Source organism: Lissotriton helveticus, chromosome 11 (assembly GCF_964261635.1).
Source record: "Lissotriton helveticus chromosome 11, aLisHel1.1, whole genome shotgun sequence".
Taxonomy (NCBI): domain Eukaryota; kingdom Metazoa; phylum Chordata; class Amphibia; order Caudata; family Salamandridae; genus Lissotriton; species Lissotriton helveticus.
In genome coordinates this window covers 840,999,161-841,012,697 of record NC_136072.1, presented here as the reverse complement: position 1 = coordinate 841,012,697, position 13,537 = coordinate 840,999,161, and the positions used below count along the sequence as shown (strand labels likewise).

Genomic DNA, 13,537 nt, shown 5'->3' with positions numbered 1-13,537 from the left:
GCAACAGGATGGGGACCAACCGACAAGTACTCGGCGGTCCCACCCACCAATTTATGATGCGACCGCCGTCTAGGTGGTCGCAATCATGGCTTTTTCCTTTGCAGCTTGTGCTGCAGCCCAAAAAGGGCCACAGCACAAGCCACAAATGAAAAAAGGATATTTTGAAACATCCATGCACCGTGTGTCAAGCATCATAGCCAATGCCCATGGGGGACTGGGGCCCTGCTAGGGGCCCCTAAAGTCTCTTTCCGACAGCCTTTTATAAAGGTTGTCGGAAAGTGACATTGTAATCCCTACGGCGGTGCCTGAGCAGTCGCAGCCCCTAATGTAGGGAATATGATCCACTGATGAGCTCCTTGAGCCCGTTGAAAACGTCAGTTGGTCCCTCCTACCGATGCGGTCCTACCTTCTCCATCATTATGTGGCAGGCGGACTGCTCAGCTGGACGGCCTTTCGGTGGCAGTCTGACCGATATCCTAATGAGGCCCTATGTCTCAGGAGCCTCTTGGGTCCTCTAACTAATGCATATTCCACATAACATAAAAATACTATAACTCCACTGGCGGCAGATGCCTAGTACTCAAAAGACCTGTTTTGGTGCAAACCTCATGAAAAAAAACCACCTTGGGACTAATAATCTTTATTTTCTTTAAAAATGAAAGTCACACAACAAAACTTCAGAATTATTTTTAGACGAATACTTGAAGTCTTAAATCCCCTTAGGGCTTTCTTTCATTATTCCTGTGGCTACCCAGATATTCTTGCCATTTTGATGGCAACTGTTAAAAGCCCAGCATTATGCCATCCTTCCATGATGCCATAATTTTCTAAATATAGGCATCAACCGAGGATACCTAGGCTAGACACCAATTGTTACAGATGAGTAACTTTCCCTCAGCTGCGTTTTTATTGGATCGTGTGTTTCTGTCAGTGACAATGGTTGGCTAACTATTTAAGTGCAGGTTTTTGTGCATTGATATTGAGGTATAGTAGTTAATGGTAGATTGGTTTGTGTTCACAGGTGGTGTGCATTCGTCCAAAAGAGACATCAGTGACGAAGATGAGGAGACAGAATATTTTGATGCGATGGAGGATACTCCAGCTTTTATTACCGTGACTGCAGACACCAATCATCTCAGGTATGGTTATTTTTTCTACTGTGCCAGGACACAGCATACAGATGGCCCACTTGAGAATTTTAGTGATGTAAATAGCCAACCTTCCCAAGTGGTAAAGTGAGGCTAGCCTTGAAGGTGAAAGAGGAAGCGAGGAGCCAATACCTCTCTTTCCAGTTCATAACCAATCACATGGAGCGGGGTTATTTGTAGATACTGAATTGAAATCCCTACTACCAAAAGTGCCTCAGGTAGTTAAATAGTCTCGAAATAAAACAAATAAGAAGAATACAATGGATTCCAACCAACAAGCTCCATGCCCTGCTCTGACATAATTTGTAATATAAATTGAACCTGAAATTGAAACATTAAGTATTTTTTTTATAAAACTTTTTATTAACAGTTTTTGCTACCATACAATGATGCATCATGTCATATATTCCCTTGTGCTACAACATATTACAAGACCGTAGCATTTTGGTATCATTTTGTGAGATTCAACATTACATTCTCAAGGGTTTTCTTTTGCACCCTCCACCTCATGCATGTCTGGATCCATCATATCATGTAACATTTTAATTCAAATAGTTAATCATTCACTATCCTCGGACTATGATTCCTCTTGCGGGGTTTGCAGATATTGCCCCGGTATCTATTCCATCCTCCCCACACCTGGGTCCACTTTTTGGGGCATCTTCTGTGCAGGTAGACAGATTTTTCTGCTATCATTACACCCTCCATATCCTGGGACCAGAGTCTAAGGGTCGGGGTCAGTCTGGATCCCCAAAGCTGCGCTATATTTCTCTTCACTATTGTCATGCTCAATGTCGCCCACCGAGCCACATGGTTAAGACCTGTGGGCTCCCAAATGTTAAGCACACTTCCTAGGCTCCGGTTTAACCGTCACCCCGGTCACCTCTGATATCGTACGCATAATTGCTTCCCAGTACGTCATGATTTCTGTGCAGTGCCATATTGTATGCCAGAACATGCCCAGTGCGCCACACTGTCGCAGGCAAAGTGCGGTGTCCTTCCTGCCTAGTTTGTGTAGCAGTGTTCTTGTGTAGTAGGTGTGGTGTACCATTTTCAATTGTATTAGTTTTAGCCTAGAAGGGATCGCTACCTCTTTAGGGGATGCTATTGCTTCTTGCCACTCTTCTTCGTCTAATTCTCCTATATCTTACTCCCATCTTGTTTTAAGGGTCATTGTGGGGTCTTGCTGGTTATTTATTATTTTTCTATAAGTTTGTGAGATGGCTTTCTTTGTCATATGATCTGTTAGTAACCGGTCTTCCAGGGGTGAAGACTCCGGTAGTTGAGTGGCAGGCGGGATCAGGGCCCTGAGTGCATGTTTGATCTGTATATATCTAAAAGTTTCCGTCGTCGCAATTGTGTGAATTGAATAACCTCACCTTTTTTCCACAAGTCACCAACCCTCAAAATAGCGATCAGGTCCCATTGCCTGAATCCTTTGGTATTATGTAACTTTCCAAACTTTTGTGTGTCCCATTGTGGTGTTGCCTGTGTCGTGACCCCTTCCCACCATAATGCCAGTTGTGCCTCATGCCATATCTTAATTGTATGTACTGTTGGTCCTGTCAGGGCCATTTTCCTGGTATTATTGTAGAGTGCCCTCATCATCCCGTCGACTCCCAAGAGATGTCTGTCCATGTGATATGCCGGTTCATCTTGTGGTGCGTGAGGTCATTGATTTAGCACTGTCAGTTGGGACGTTCAGTAGTATGCTCTTATATTAGGAAGGGTGATCCCCCTATCGTATCAGCTCTTTATCAGTTTGTGCGTTGCTATACGGGTTGACCTGCCGTCCCACAGCAATTTATTTACAGTGTTGATCGCTACAAAATAGGCCGGGGGGACCGGGAATGGTGTGTTTTGTAAAGCATAGAGAAATCTGGGGAGCGCCATCATCTTAAAGAGGGCTGCTCTACCCAGTAATTTGAGTGGTAGGGATCGCCAGTGGTGAACATCTCAGCGATTGTGGCATTAAAGTCGCCCCCTATGACAAGTTCTCCCTGAGGGAGCGATAACAGAAATGTCCCCAGCGCTGGGAGGGTAGATTGATGCAGTGCAGGTGGAATATAAACTGAGACCATGCTATAGTGTCTCCCTTCCCATTGACATGAGATCGCGAAAAATCTCCCTTGTTCGTCTGCCCAGGAGCCAGTCAGTATCAGGGGGGTAACACTTCTGGATCAGGATTCCCACACCCCTGGAGCCTGAAGTGAATTCTGAGTGTACCTCTATTTTGTAGCCCCATCTTTCCAGAGCCCTACCTGCTGAGCCCATCAGATGTGTTTCTTGTACCAGTGCCACTGCTGTTCCCTTTCATTTGATGTATTGAAGAACCTGGCCCCTCTTTATTTTATCCCCCAACCTGTTAACATTCCAGTACATTACCGTGAAGGGAGGGGGCCTTTCTTTAGCGTCCAGAATCTGTGAATCTGTAGCTGTCATGGAGTGTAAAGTGTCGTCTAATATGTATGTCTTGTTTCTAAGTCACATGTTGCCGTCTCTCGTCTCGTGCATCATAACATAATCAAACATAAACCCCTTGAACGGAACCCTTTTTTCCCTCCCACCTCCCTGCTTCCCTGCACAGCGGACTTTCAACTACCTGCCACCCCAACTTAGCAGAGTGCCTATACCCCAGAACTGTGTACTTGCGTGAGGGGGGAGTGCTGCTTAGGACCATTTCGGGTCTCTCCCTTAGACCAGCGTTGTGTCCATGCCTTAACCTTTACTGTTCAGTAACGCTAGCCCCATCACCGATAGGGACCCGTGGATCAGTGTTTACATTCATTGAGTCTAGATCCACATGGAACTACGGAAGGAAACCAATCTGATGTCCTTCCGAAAGAAATTAAAACCAGTGCTTTTTCAGCAAGCGTGGGGTTGTTTGTAACTTATGACTAGCTGCTCTTTTGTACTCATATGTGTGGATCCTGACAAAGCGCTTAGAGACCCCCGGGTTATAACGCGCTATATAAATCAAATAAATAATAAATAAATGTTGCTTCTATCACCAACTTACTGCCGTCAGGTCGGCAGGCCGTCGTCCCTGTGAGTGTCTTCCTACGGTTATTTCATTGTCTTGGCAGAGTCGGTCCTAATCTGAATCTCTTGTCATGTTTGGCGACATCACCTCAGTAGTCGTCCCTTCTTCCGCTATAGACTCTCCTGATCTCCCAGGTGGCTGTCTATTTCTCTGTCCTTGTCGTCTGTGCTCTGTGGCCTTGTGCCATCCCTCTAGCCAGTTGTGGGTCTCCTGTGGTGATGTAAAAAAACATGTTTTTCCTTCTGCCTCCACTCTCAATTTTGCCAGGAAGAGCATTGCATATTTTAGGTCCCCACTGCGCAGTTCTTTTTTCACTTCCATGAAGTCTTGTCTTTGCCTCGTTACCATCGCTGTGTAGCCCGGGTACATCATCACTGTGCTGTTTTCCACCTGTATGAGGGTGCAATACGGGCCACTTGTAGAATTGCGTCCTGGTTGCGAAAGTTAAACATGTGTGCTAGTAAAGGCCTGGGTGGGACCCCCGGCCGGGGACGTCCGCCGGGTACTCGATGCGCCCGTTCCACCGAGAAGAAACTGGACAGTCCACGTGGTTGCAGTTTGGTCTTAATAAGTTCTTCCACAAAGAGGTTGAGACCTGCCACTTTCACACTTTCAGGTACTCCCACCTGGCAAACATTATTGCGTCTTGAGCGGCCTTCCTGGTCATCCAACTTAGCTTCCATTTATTTGTGCGCCTGTTCCAGTTTCCGAACTTGTCGCTGCAATGCCGCTCTATCGGTGGACAGCGCCGCCATCGTGGACTCAACCTCGGTCAGTCTGGTACTGATTTTAGAAACATCTGCCCTTAGCAATGTGATGTTGGTGGATATAGTGCCAATCGATGTTTGCATCTGAGTCAGGGTACTTATTATGTCTTGTAAAATTATTTCTTTGGGGGCCGTGGTCTGGGAGCCATCTTTGCTGCTCGTTTGCGACCCTGCGGTAGGTAGTTGTTCACTTCAGTAGACATATTTGTCTAATTTATTCAATTGTGTTGTGCATTGGCCTCTCCCTCCCATGATGACAGGAGTGCTTGGTGGTTTTCTCAATGTAGTTGTGGGGTATGCAGTAATCACCGCTGCCTGACTGCATGAGTAACATACACACGCATGGCCTTTTGGTTTTCCAGCTACCCACGATTGATGGGGTTTAGGGTCTATTTTCATCTGGACACACCGATAGTATGGTGTTCCTTATAGGTGATACTTTTGCGGGTTTCTTTTAGGCACTCTCCAGTCCCATTCAGCCTGTGTTTGTATCCTTTGTCGCTTTGTCGCTGGATTCAGCTGTTTCATCTCCGAAAATGCACTTACCTTCCCTGTGGGAACGTTGGATCACCACCAGTGTATGTAGGCCATTTCAGATCGGGCTGCCGGGATTTGGGCCCAGCCTTTAATCGTTCCTTGCTCGGTTGGTAGTAGGATGAAGTCTTTGTCTAATTTTCCCCCCGGCTTCAATCTCCGTATGCCGGCTCTAGGTCTGTGTTGGCACCTCAAAGCGCCGCTCCGTACCCCCGCCTCCAGTTCTTTGGCCTGTGCACTGTGTTACTACACTGCACCCGGTTCCTGAATGTTTCCGGTCTCGGTCTTCCCGCACAGCGTCAGGGCAGCGCTCCCCAGTTTGCCGCGATTGAGGTTTTAGCATGTCAGCGCCTCTTTTTGTTATGGCCCCACGATCTTCGGCCGGTTCCCTAGCGACTCACCGGTGCCACGCCACTTTTCGCACTTGACCGTGCAGTCATCAATGTGAACTCTTCCGTGTGTCTTCTGTGTCCTGCCGTTCCTCTGCCGGTTACCTGCACATTAGTGTGGATGGCACGGCCTCGGTCTTCCACGATTTTCCACCGCGCAGCTCCCTGCCTCTCTCCTCCTCATCGGCTCAGGATAAATTCAAAGGCGTTGGACTTTTCACACGGCGATTCCCTCTTCTGGATGTTTGTCGAGCACTGAAATCTTCAGTGATGGTCACTGCAACGTTCCGGTGCCCATTCCCGGGTTCGGATGGTGACGTTTCGGCGGATATATGTCAGGATTGATGGGGAGAGACTTTGCCAGTCTCGGAGCTCTCCTATGCTGCGGCCATCTTCGTCGGCTGCTAGCCACGCCCCCAAGTATTCATCTTTCTTGAGAGATTAACATATTTTGTCATCAGAACATATACATATAGTTGTCTGTCAAGAAAATATTTAACTTTCACTCGTAAGACAAACCCTTAAGGGATCAAGATTTAGGTTTATAAAAAACATCTTATGAATTACTTCATAGGTATGGTTTAAGTTAACTGGACAGATAACAGGCATTGAAGTAGTTATAAACCTACTTGTATTCCGCTACAAAAGTCTGGTTAGACTAGCATTATTCTGTCATATATGTAGCAGAACCTTGGGAGTAGCGTGCTTTCTCAATTTTCATTGCTTTTTAATGCAGCAGAGATCTGCGGGCCTTTAATTCTTCCAATTTCTAGCACATCATCTCAGCATCCGAGCACATCAAGCAGTCCTTACTAAGACAGTACACTACAGCTCATGCTAAAGGGAACCTTCCAGGAAGAGGAGGCTGTAGGTGCTGTTAATGAACCACCCTGTGACACAGTCTAAGTTAGAACCCTTATTTCATGCAGTGATGAAGAGGTGGAGTGAGAATTGTATTGTATTGTAATTGCATTTATATATCGCTTACTACCCCTGACGAGGCGGTGAAGCAAATTTTTGGCGAATAGCAAGCTCCTCTGGAACCCAAAAGGGATCAATGGTGAATTCGTATAGGGAGATATGAAATTAATTTGAGCGGTGGACATGTGAGTTTGTTATTTGGATTGAAAAAGATAGTGAAGGAATAGAAGAGGGATGAGTTTGCATTTATATAGTACTTGCTACCCCTGATGAGGTGTTGAATCTCTTTTCAGTGGTTAGCGCTCTACTTCGCAACCCAAACAAGATTCGTGCAGAATTAGTATAGGGATTGCGCAAGTTACATCCTTAACTCTTTCCATGCGCCCGTCGGCCAGAGGCCGTCGCGAGCACTACCTCTCTAGTGCTGTGCATGTCCTTTGGTCGACGCGGCCCCGCCCACTTAATGGAACGCCCCGCACCACGGCGAAATTTTCACTGCGGTTAAGGCGTTATTCTCCAGCGAGGACAACGTTGTTTTTGACTAGATTACTGAGTAGCTAAGCTAAGGATGAAGTATAGTTTTCCATGTTCTCTGGGACCTACAGTATAGTATCATGTACTTTTCTATAACTAACTGTAATGGTGTTTTACTTAGCACAAGATGCTGTGTGTCTCATTTTGGCTTTTTCATGACCTACTTGCTGTATTGTGGTGCACTGCCAGTAAGAATACACTCTGGCTACTTTGCCACAGCTGCCTAGAGCCATTGCCGTCAGTTAACCATAGTCTATTAACAGCTCAGTTTGTTGCTGCATCAATTTGTGAAAAGCCTCGCTTCAGCAAAAAATGTAAGAAAGGGAAATCATTTATACTTGCACATTTAATTTTGTCCTCAAACAACAATGTGAGGGAACGCAGACAATCTGCATCTCCTTATTTCTACATCCATCACCTGCATGGCCTTCAAACTATTTATAATGCTCATCGGGCAAGAATACTAGACAGGATGTTGTTCTGGGTCAAAATAAGGTTTGTGGTACAATGAACTGATTCAAGCATGCTAGAAGGATCGGAGGGTGGAAGGAACGAATATGTGTAATTTACTATTGAAATAAATATATATCATAGAATACTAATATAACTAATTAATAATCAGGGACAAATTAATTTGCCAAGGTTATTACGTGTGCTTTGTAAAAGCTGGTATTTGTTGAGTAAGAAAATAAAAAGGTAGTGCAGCCGTTCTACTTGGTAGGCAAAGTCTTAGTAGAAGGGTTGCAGGGTATGCTGATGTAATGACCTACTTCTCTGTATGTTTTGGTGCTTCTGTCAGTCACCAGGTCATTACTTACCACATCCTTTCTCAGGTTCCTGAAAGACACCACATTTCACAATACTTACCCAAGAAAGGAATAAACACTGACAACATATAAGACTATTGCTGAGGAGCTCGCAAATAACAAGTCACAACACCTCCATATCTAAGAGGGTATGCAGAAATTCACAACACCTCCTAATCTAAGAGGGTACACAGCACATGCTCCTCCTAGCAATGTAATTTAGACATCCCTGATGGCAGCCGATTTCCCTCCCGTATCAACAATTACCCATTAGAGGGGAATCGCCCATCCCTCTGTAAGTACTTGGTAAAAAAGGGTCCCGACCTTCCCTCACAAGGAATACAAACAAATGATATGCTCTAGGGTTTCTTTATTACATGATAATAGGATGACAAAAGAAAGAAATAACTAAACATCATAGTAAACATTAGTAGCAATCATGAACACATACATATACATAGAGCCTGAAAATAAAAGCATAGTTAGATACAATAAGTACACCTGGAACACCTCACCATAATCTTAGACGTCTTGTCATCTGAAGAAGGGTCCGTCTCTCTTTCCCTCTCCCTGGTTGGGTCAGGGCTCTCTGTTACACAAACACGACTGCACGTCTGCACCGTGATGTATCATCAGACCGCCAAAACACCAGACCAGCATCTCAGCATCTCTCCAGCATCTCAGAATCTCTGAATCTCTGAATCTCACCCTCTCTCGGACCCCCTTTCTCTAATATAGAACTCTATCCTCTCTCGAAGCTTCTGGAAGAACCCGCCTACCTTTCTCACAAGATTCCTGTACCTTTCCACGCCAAGCACCCAACAGCAGCTGGCCAAGCATTTTGTTATGGCGCCAATGCGAAGAAGGCATATTCCTCCTGATAAGAACTGGTCTGCTCTGGTTCACTGCCGGTGAACAACACATGTAATCTCAAATATCACCTCTCACCTACAGAGGCTCAGAAGATGGCTGCAGTTTATAATATGGAGTTGCTCAAGCATAGGCCTCTACTACTTGGAAAGCAGAATGCTATTATACCACGTCAAAGCCAATAGGCTAAAATCATAATTCACCTAACTCAAATAACACTATGCACTTAATCCCTCAGTATCCACTATGGAGCACATGTGTGCACCATCACCAACAACTCTGCACCTCGACATCCCACACCTTCTATTCTTTGGCAAGATTATTCTAATGCAAGTCCATCCTACATTAAGGCTAACGTAACATAGCACACTAAAATCAGTTCACAATGGTGGTGATCGAGGGTCATCACAGATCCTCAGACCACTAAAGTGGCTCATTCACTACATTACACCCCTTGAACATCACCATTCACATATATCAAAAATAAAATCACTGAACCAAAGGCACAGCTATGACTGCATCAGTCAACTGCAAAATTGGCATTATTGCAAAGTAACTAGCAACTGAATATCATGAATGAAAAACAAAACTATCATTGGGACACTGTATCTGTTAACTGTAAAAGCAGCATCAATGCATAATAACCAGCAACTGAAGAAAATCTAACTGAAGAGTCGAGTGTCATTGAAACATTGCATGTCTCATTTAAAGGCAAAACCTTAAAAACTAAATTTTCAGAGTGAAAGATTCAAGACTGTAAGCCATATCTGAAAGAGTAAAAAGTGCATTTCAGAATCAAAAATACAACTGTTAAAAAGCATATGTTGAATTAAAAACTCTCGTGTTGAAGTGACTACTCAAAAACATTGAATGCAAAGCAGATCATAATTAACTGGTTTTCTCTTTTCGGTCTTTTTAAACTTACTGCATTACCTAAAACAAGAACTTTGGTGAAATATCTAAAAATAATTCAGCTTGTGTCATTTGAACCTCTAATAATAAAACTGCAAATTCTACTGCCAAGGCAGCCAACTGTAGCTCAGAAAAAAAGTGTTCTTTTCCATGAAAAAAGCAAAACAAACAAAACACCACTGTCACTTGTCAGGGTGCACAAGCAGTTCTCCTGTGCATAAGACACACAGCTCGCATGCTTACAAAGTCAGCCTCACTCGAAGGGGACAGTTCAAATTGCAGCACACTCTGCTGATCCCTTCTTCGCTTAGAAAGAAGCAGTCCATCTATGTAGATGATAGCTCTCTGGCATCCAACTTCCTCAGTATCCCCTCGGCAAGGAAGAACCCCATCCGATCTGGTTCTCCATAGATCATCAGCTCCTGTCCGCCATCAGCCCCAGGACATCACCTTTAACCGTCCGGTCTGGCTCCAGGCTTGGGTGGGTTCCACTTTCAAAAATAAGAAACTAAAATAACAAAATAAAAATAAAAAAGACAAAAAAAGCAAACAGGGCGGGGCGGGGCAAGGTATCACTCGCACCCCCGGCAGCACATCCCAGCAACCTGAAACGATAGACACGCATCACTCATCTTACAAAAGAAAAACTTCAATTCAAAAGCACATTTTTTCTTTTTACATCTCTCAAAGTCCAATGTTTTAATTTCTGTCTGCAAAGCCCTCCTCTAGATCCGGGGAATAGCTTAAGAATGCTACCTGCATTATATTCTCTAAGTTTATTTGGGCAAAATCTAATTTTTCTTTGCACAGCCAGAAGGGCTGGGGCAGTCAACTGTACGCTCTCTTCTCACTCCTTGCTAACAGACCCCTCCCTTCCAGAGATGTCCGCGTCCCAGGGCTGGCTCAATTTCAACCATAACAGAGACTGTTCTCTGCCTCGCAACCTCACATTCCAAGAGCGAAACGCCTGCCAATTTCTGTCTGCCCTGCCTACCTCCGCATAGGGAGGGTGCAGATGATGAAGCCCGCACATTTGCAAGCCTCCTTACGCTTCTAATTGAGGGAAGCTCAACAGTCTGAAGAGTGGAACCCCCCCTCCTTTACACAGAGCTCTTCCGCGGACACAATTTGGGTGCTCGCCAAACATCTCCTGCGATCGCCCCCTCCCTTGCAAAGAGCCCGGGAAAGAGGAGCCTCTGTGGAATGCATGTTATCTCCTCAAGGTCAAAGCATGTCAGTTCCCAGCCGTTCACAACCCAAAAGCTGTGAAATTTTCCATTCGTAAATGGAATACACTAAACTAAAACCACATTGCACAGCCCACCTTTGAATGCATGCACCTTCATATATATATATTTTTTCTTTTAAACTATAATTTGTATATAGGACTATTGGTAACTAAAAGACAAAACATTGGCAACCTTAAAAAGTCGCATACAAAATCTCACTGTACTTCTGTAACAATATGTGGGGCAGCGTCAGTCAAAGAAGGTATATGTTTGTTTAATTTATAACAATCAAATGTCATGGGCAAAGAATTATCACAGTTGTGCACCAGCTACATAAAATCATTTAAAACAGTAGTTGTTGGGGTCACCAACCCTGCTTCTGTGAAATCCTACCAAACTGCTATTCTGTCTATATGAGCCATTTTACCACTAGTGCGACCTCCCATAAGCAAATCACATTTCCTCTCACGCTGTTCTGTCCAGTATCTTTTAGTGTGCAAAAGCACAGAGTCATGGGCATTTGAATTCTTTCTTCCCTGCTAAAAGGTGCACATTGCTTTTGGTTATAATCACAAAATACATTTTTAAAACCTGGAAGTAGCCAGTCATACACAATTCGCTGTTGTACACTTTCAAAATCATATGCTTGCATTTTTCTTTCAAAGCAAAATGTATCGTGCACTAATAGGTCTGATTTATCTCCACCACTGGTGATCGTTAATTCTAAAACACGAGTCTTCTTATCTTTCCTTTCTAACTGAAAATTCTCTTCTGAAGAATTAATTAAAACAGCCTGTGTAATTGGCAACCTGACTAGATTTTCTGTAACATTTTTCACATGTAAATCATGCACGTTTAATTCTGTTTGCAAAGGTATATCCTCACACAATTGTGGATGCATATTAAACAACACATTAGAAATAACCCCACTATCTCTGTCTGAAACATCATCCCACCTTTTAGAGGTATATTCTGAGATGTTACATTCACGTTGCAGCTGCGCACATTTTAAATGCATTTCTATTTACTGAACACTGTAAAGGGATCCCGCCCTTTCTGCCTAACGTAAAAAAAAGCTATTCACAAGCCCTGTATATAAAACACATTTAAACACACAGCAATTCTCATTCAACCCAACACAATTAGCTCACTCATGAGCCAGAACACCATATGGGCTAACCCCATGCAAATAAACCAACTGATATCTGAGAGTCTGCTTTCAATTGCAAAAAAAACAACAATATTTTCCCCTTTTAAATCAATGTTCATATCCTGCCGACTACGCCAAATTGTAATGACCTACTTCTCTGTATGTTGTGGTGCTTCTGTCAGTCACCAGGTTATTACTTACCACATCCTTTCTCAGGTTCCTGAAAGACACCACATTTCACAATACTTACCCAAGAAAGGAATAAACACTGACAACATATAAGACTATTGCCGTGGAGCTCGCAAATAACAAGTCACAACACCTCCATATCTAAGAGGGTATGCAGAAATTCACAACACCTCCTAATCTAAGAGGGTACACAGCACATGCTCCTCCTAGCAATGTAATTTAGACATCCCTGATGGCAGCCGATTTCCCTCCCGTATCAACAATTACCCATTAGAGGGGAATCGGCCATCCCTCTGTAAGTACTTGGTAAAAAAGGGTCCCGACCTTCCCTCACAAGGAATACAAACAAATGAAATGCTCTAGGGTTTCTTTATTACATGATAATAGGATGACAAAAGAAAGAAATAACTAAACATCATAGTAAACATTAGTAGCAATCATCAACACATACATATACATAGAGCCTGAAAATAAAAGCATAGTTAGATACAATAAGTACACCTGGAACACCTCACCATAATCTTAGACGTCTTGTCATCTGAAGAAGGGTCCGTCTCTCTTTCCCTCTCCCTGGTTGGGTCAGGACTCTCTGTTACACAAACACGACTGCACGTCTGCACCGTGATGTATCATCAGACCGCCAAAACACCAGACCAGCATCTCAGCATCTCTCCAGCATCTCAGAATCTCTGAATCTCTGAATCTCACCCTCTCTCGGACCCCCTTTCTCTAATATAGAACTCTATCCTCTCTCGAAGCTTCTGGAAGAACCCGCCTACCGTTCTCACAAGATTCCTGTACCTTTCCACACCAAGCACCCAACAGTAGCTGGCCAAGCATTTTGTTATGGTGCCAATGCGAAGAAGGCACATTCCTCCTGATAAGAACTGGTCTGCTCTGGTTCACTGCCGGTGAAAAACACATGCAATCTCAAATATCACCTCTCACCTACAGAGGCTCAGAAGATGGCTGCAGTTTATAATATGGAGTCGCTCAAGCATAGGCCTCTACTACTTGGAAAGCAGAATGCTATTACACCACGTCA

At 44.1% G+C, this 13,537-nt stretch overlaps 1 protein-coding gene across 5 annotated transcripts in view; it reads left to right on the top strand.

Annotated features, from left to right (window-relative positions):
* The window catches only part of LOC144792165 (oxysterol-binding protein 2-like), a 1,552,312-nt gene that overhangs the window by 1,175,899 nt on the left and 362,876 nt on the right, over window positions 1-13,537 (top strand). For all 5 annotated transcript variants that reach the window (XM_078667062.1, XM_078667059.1, XM_078667060.1 and 2 more), the window contains one exon: window positions 1,022-1,139. In XM_078667062.1, the coding sequence (XP_078523188.1) occupies window positions 1,022-1,139 (118 nt within the window). The remainder of the gene's footprint in view (window positions 1-1,021; window positions 1,140-13,537) is intronic.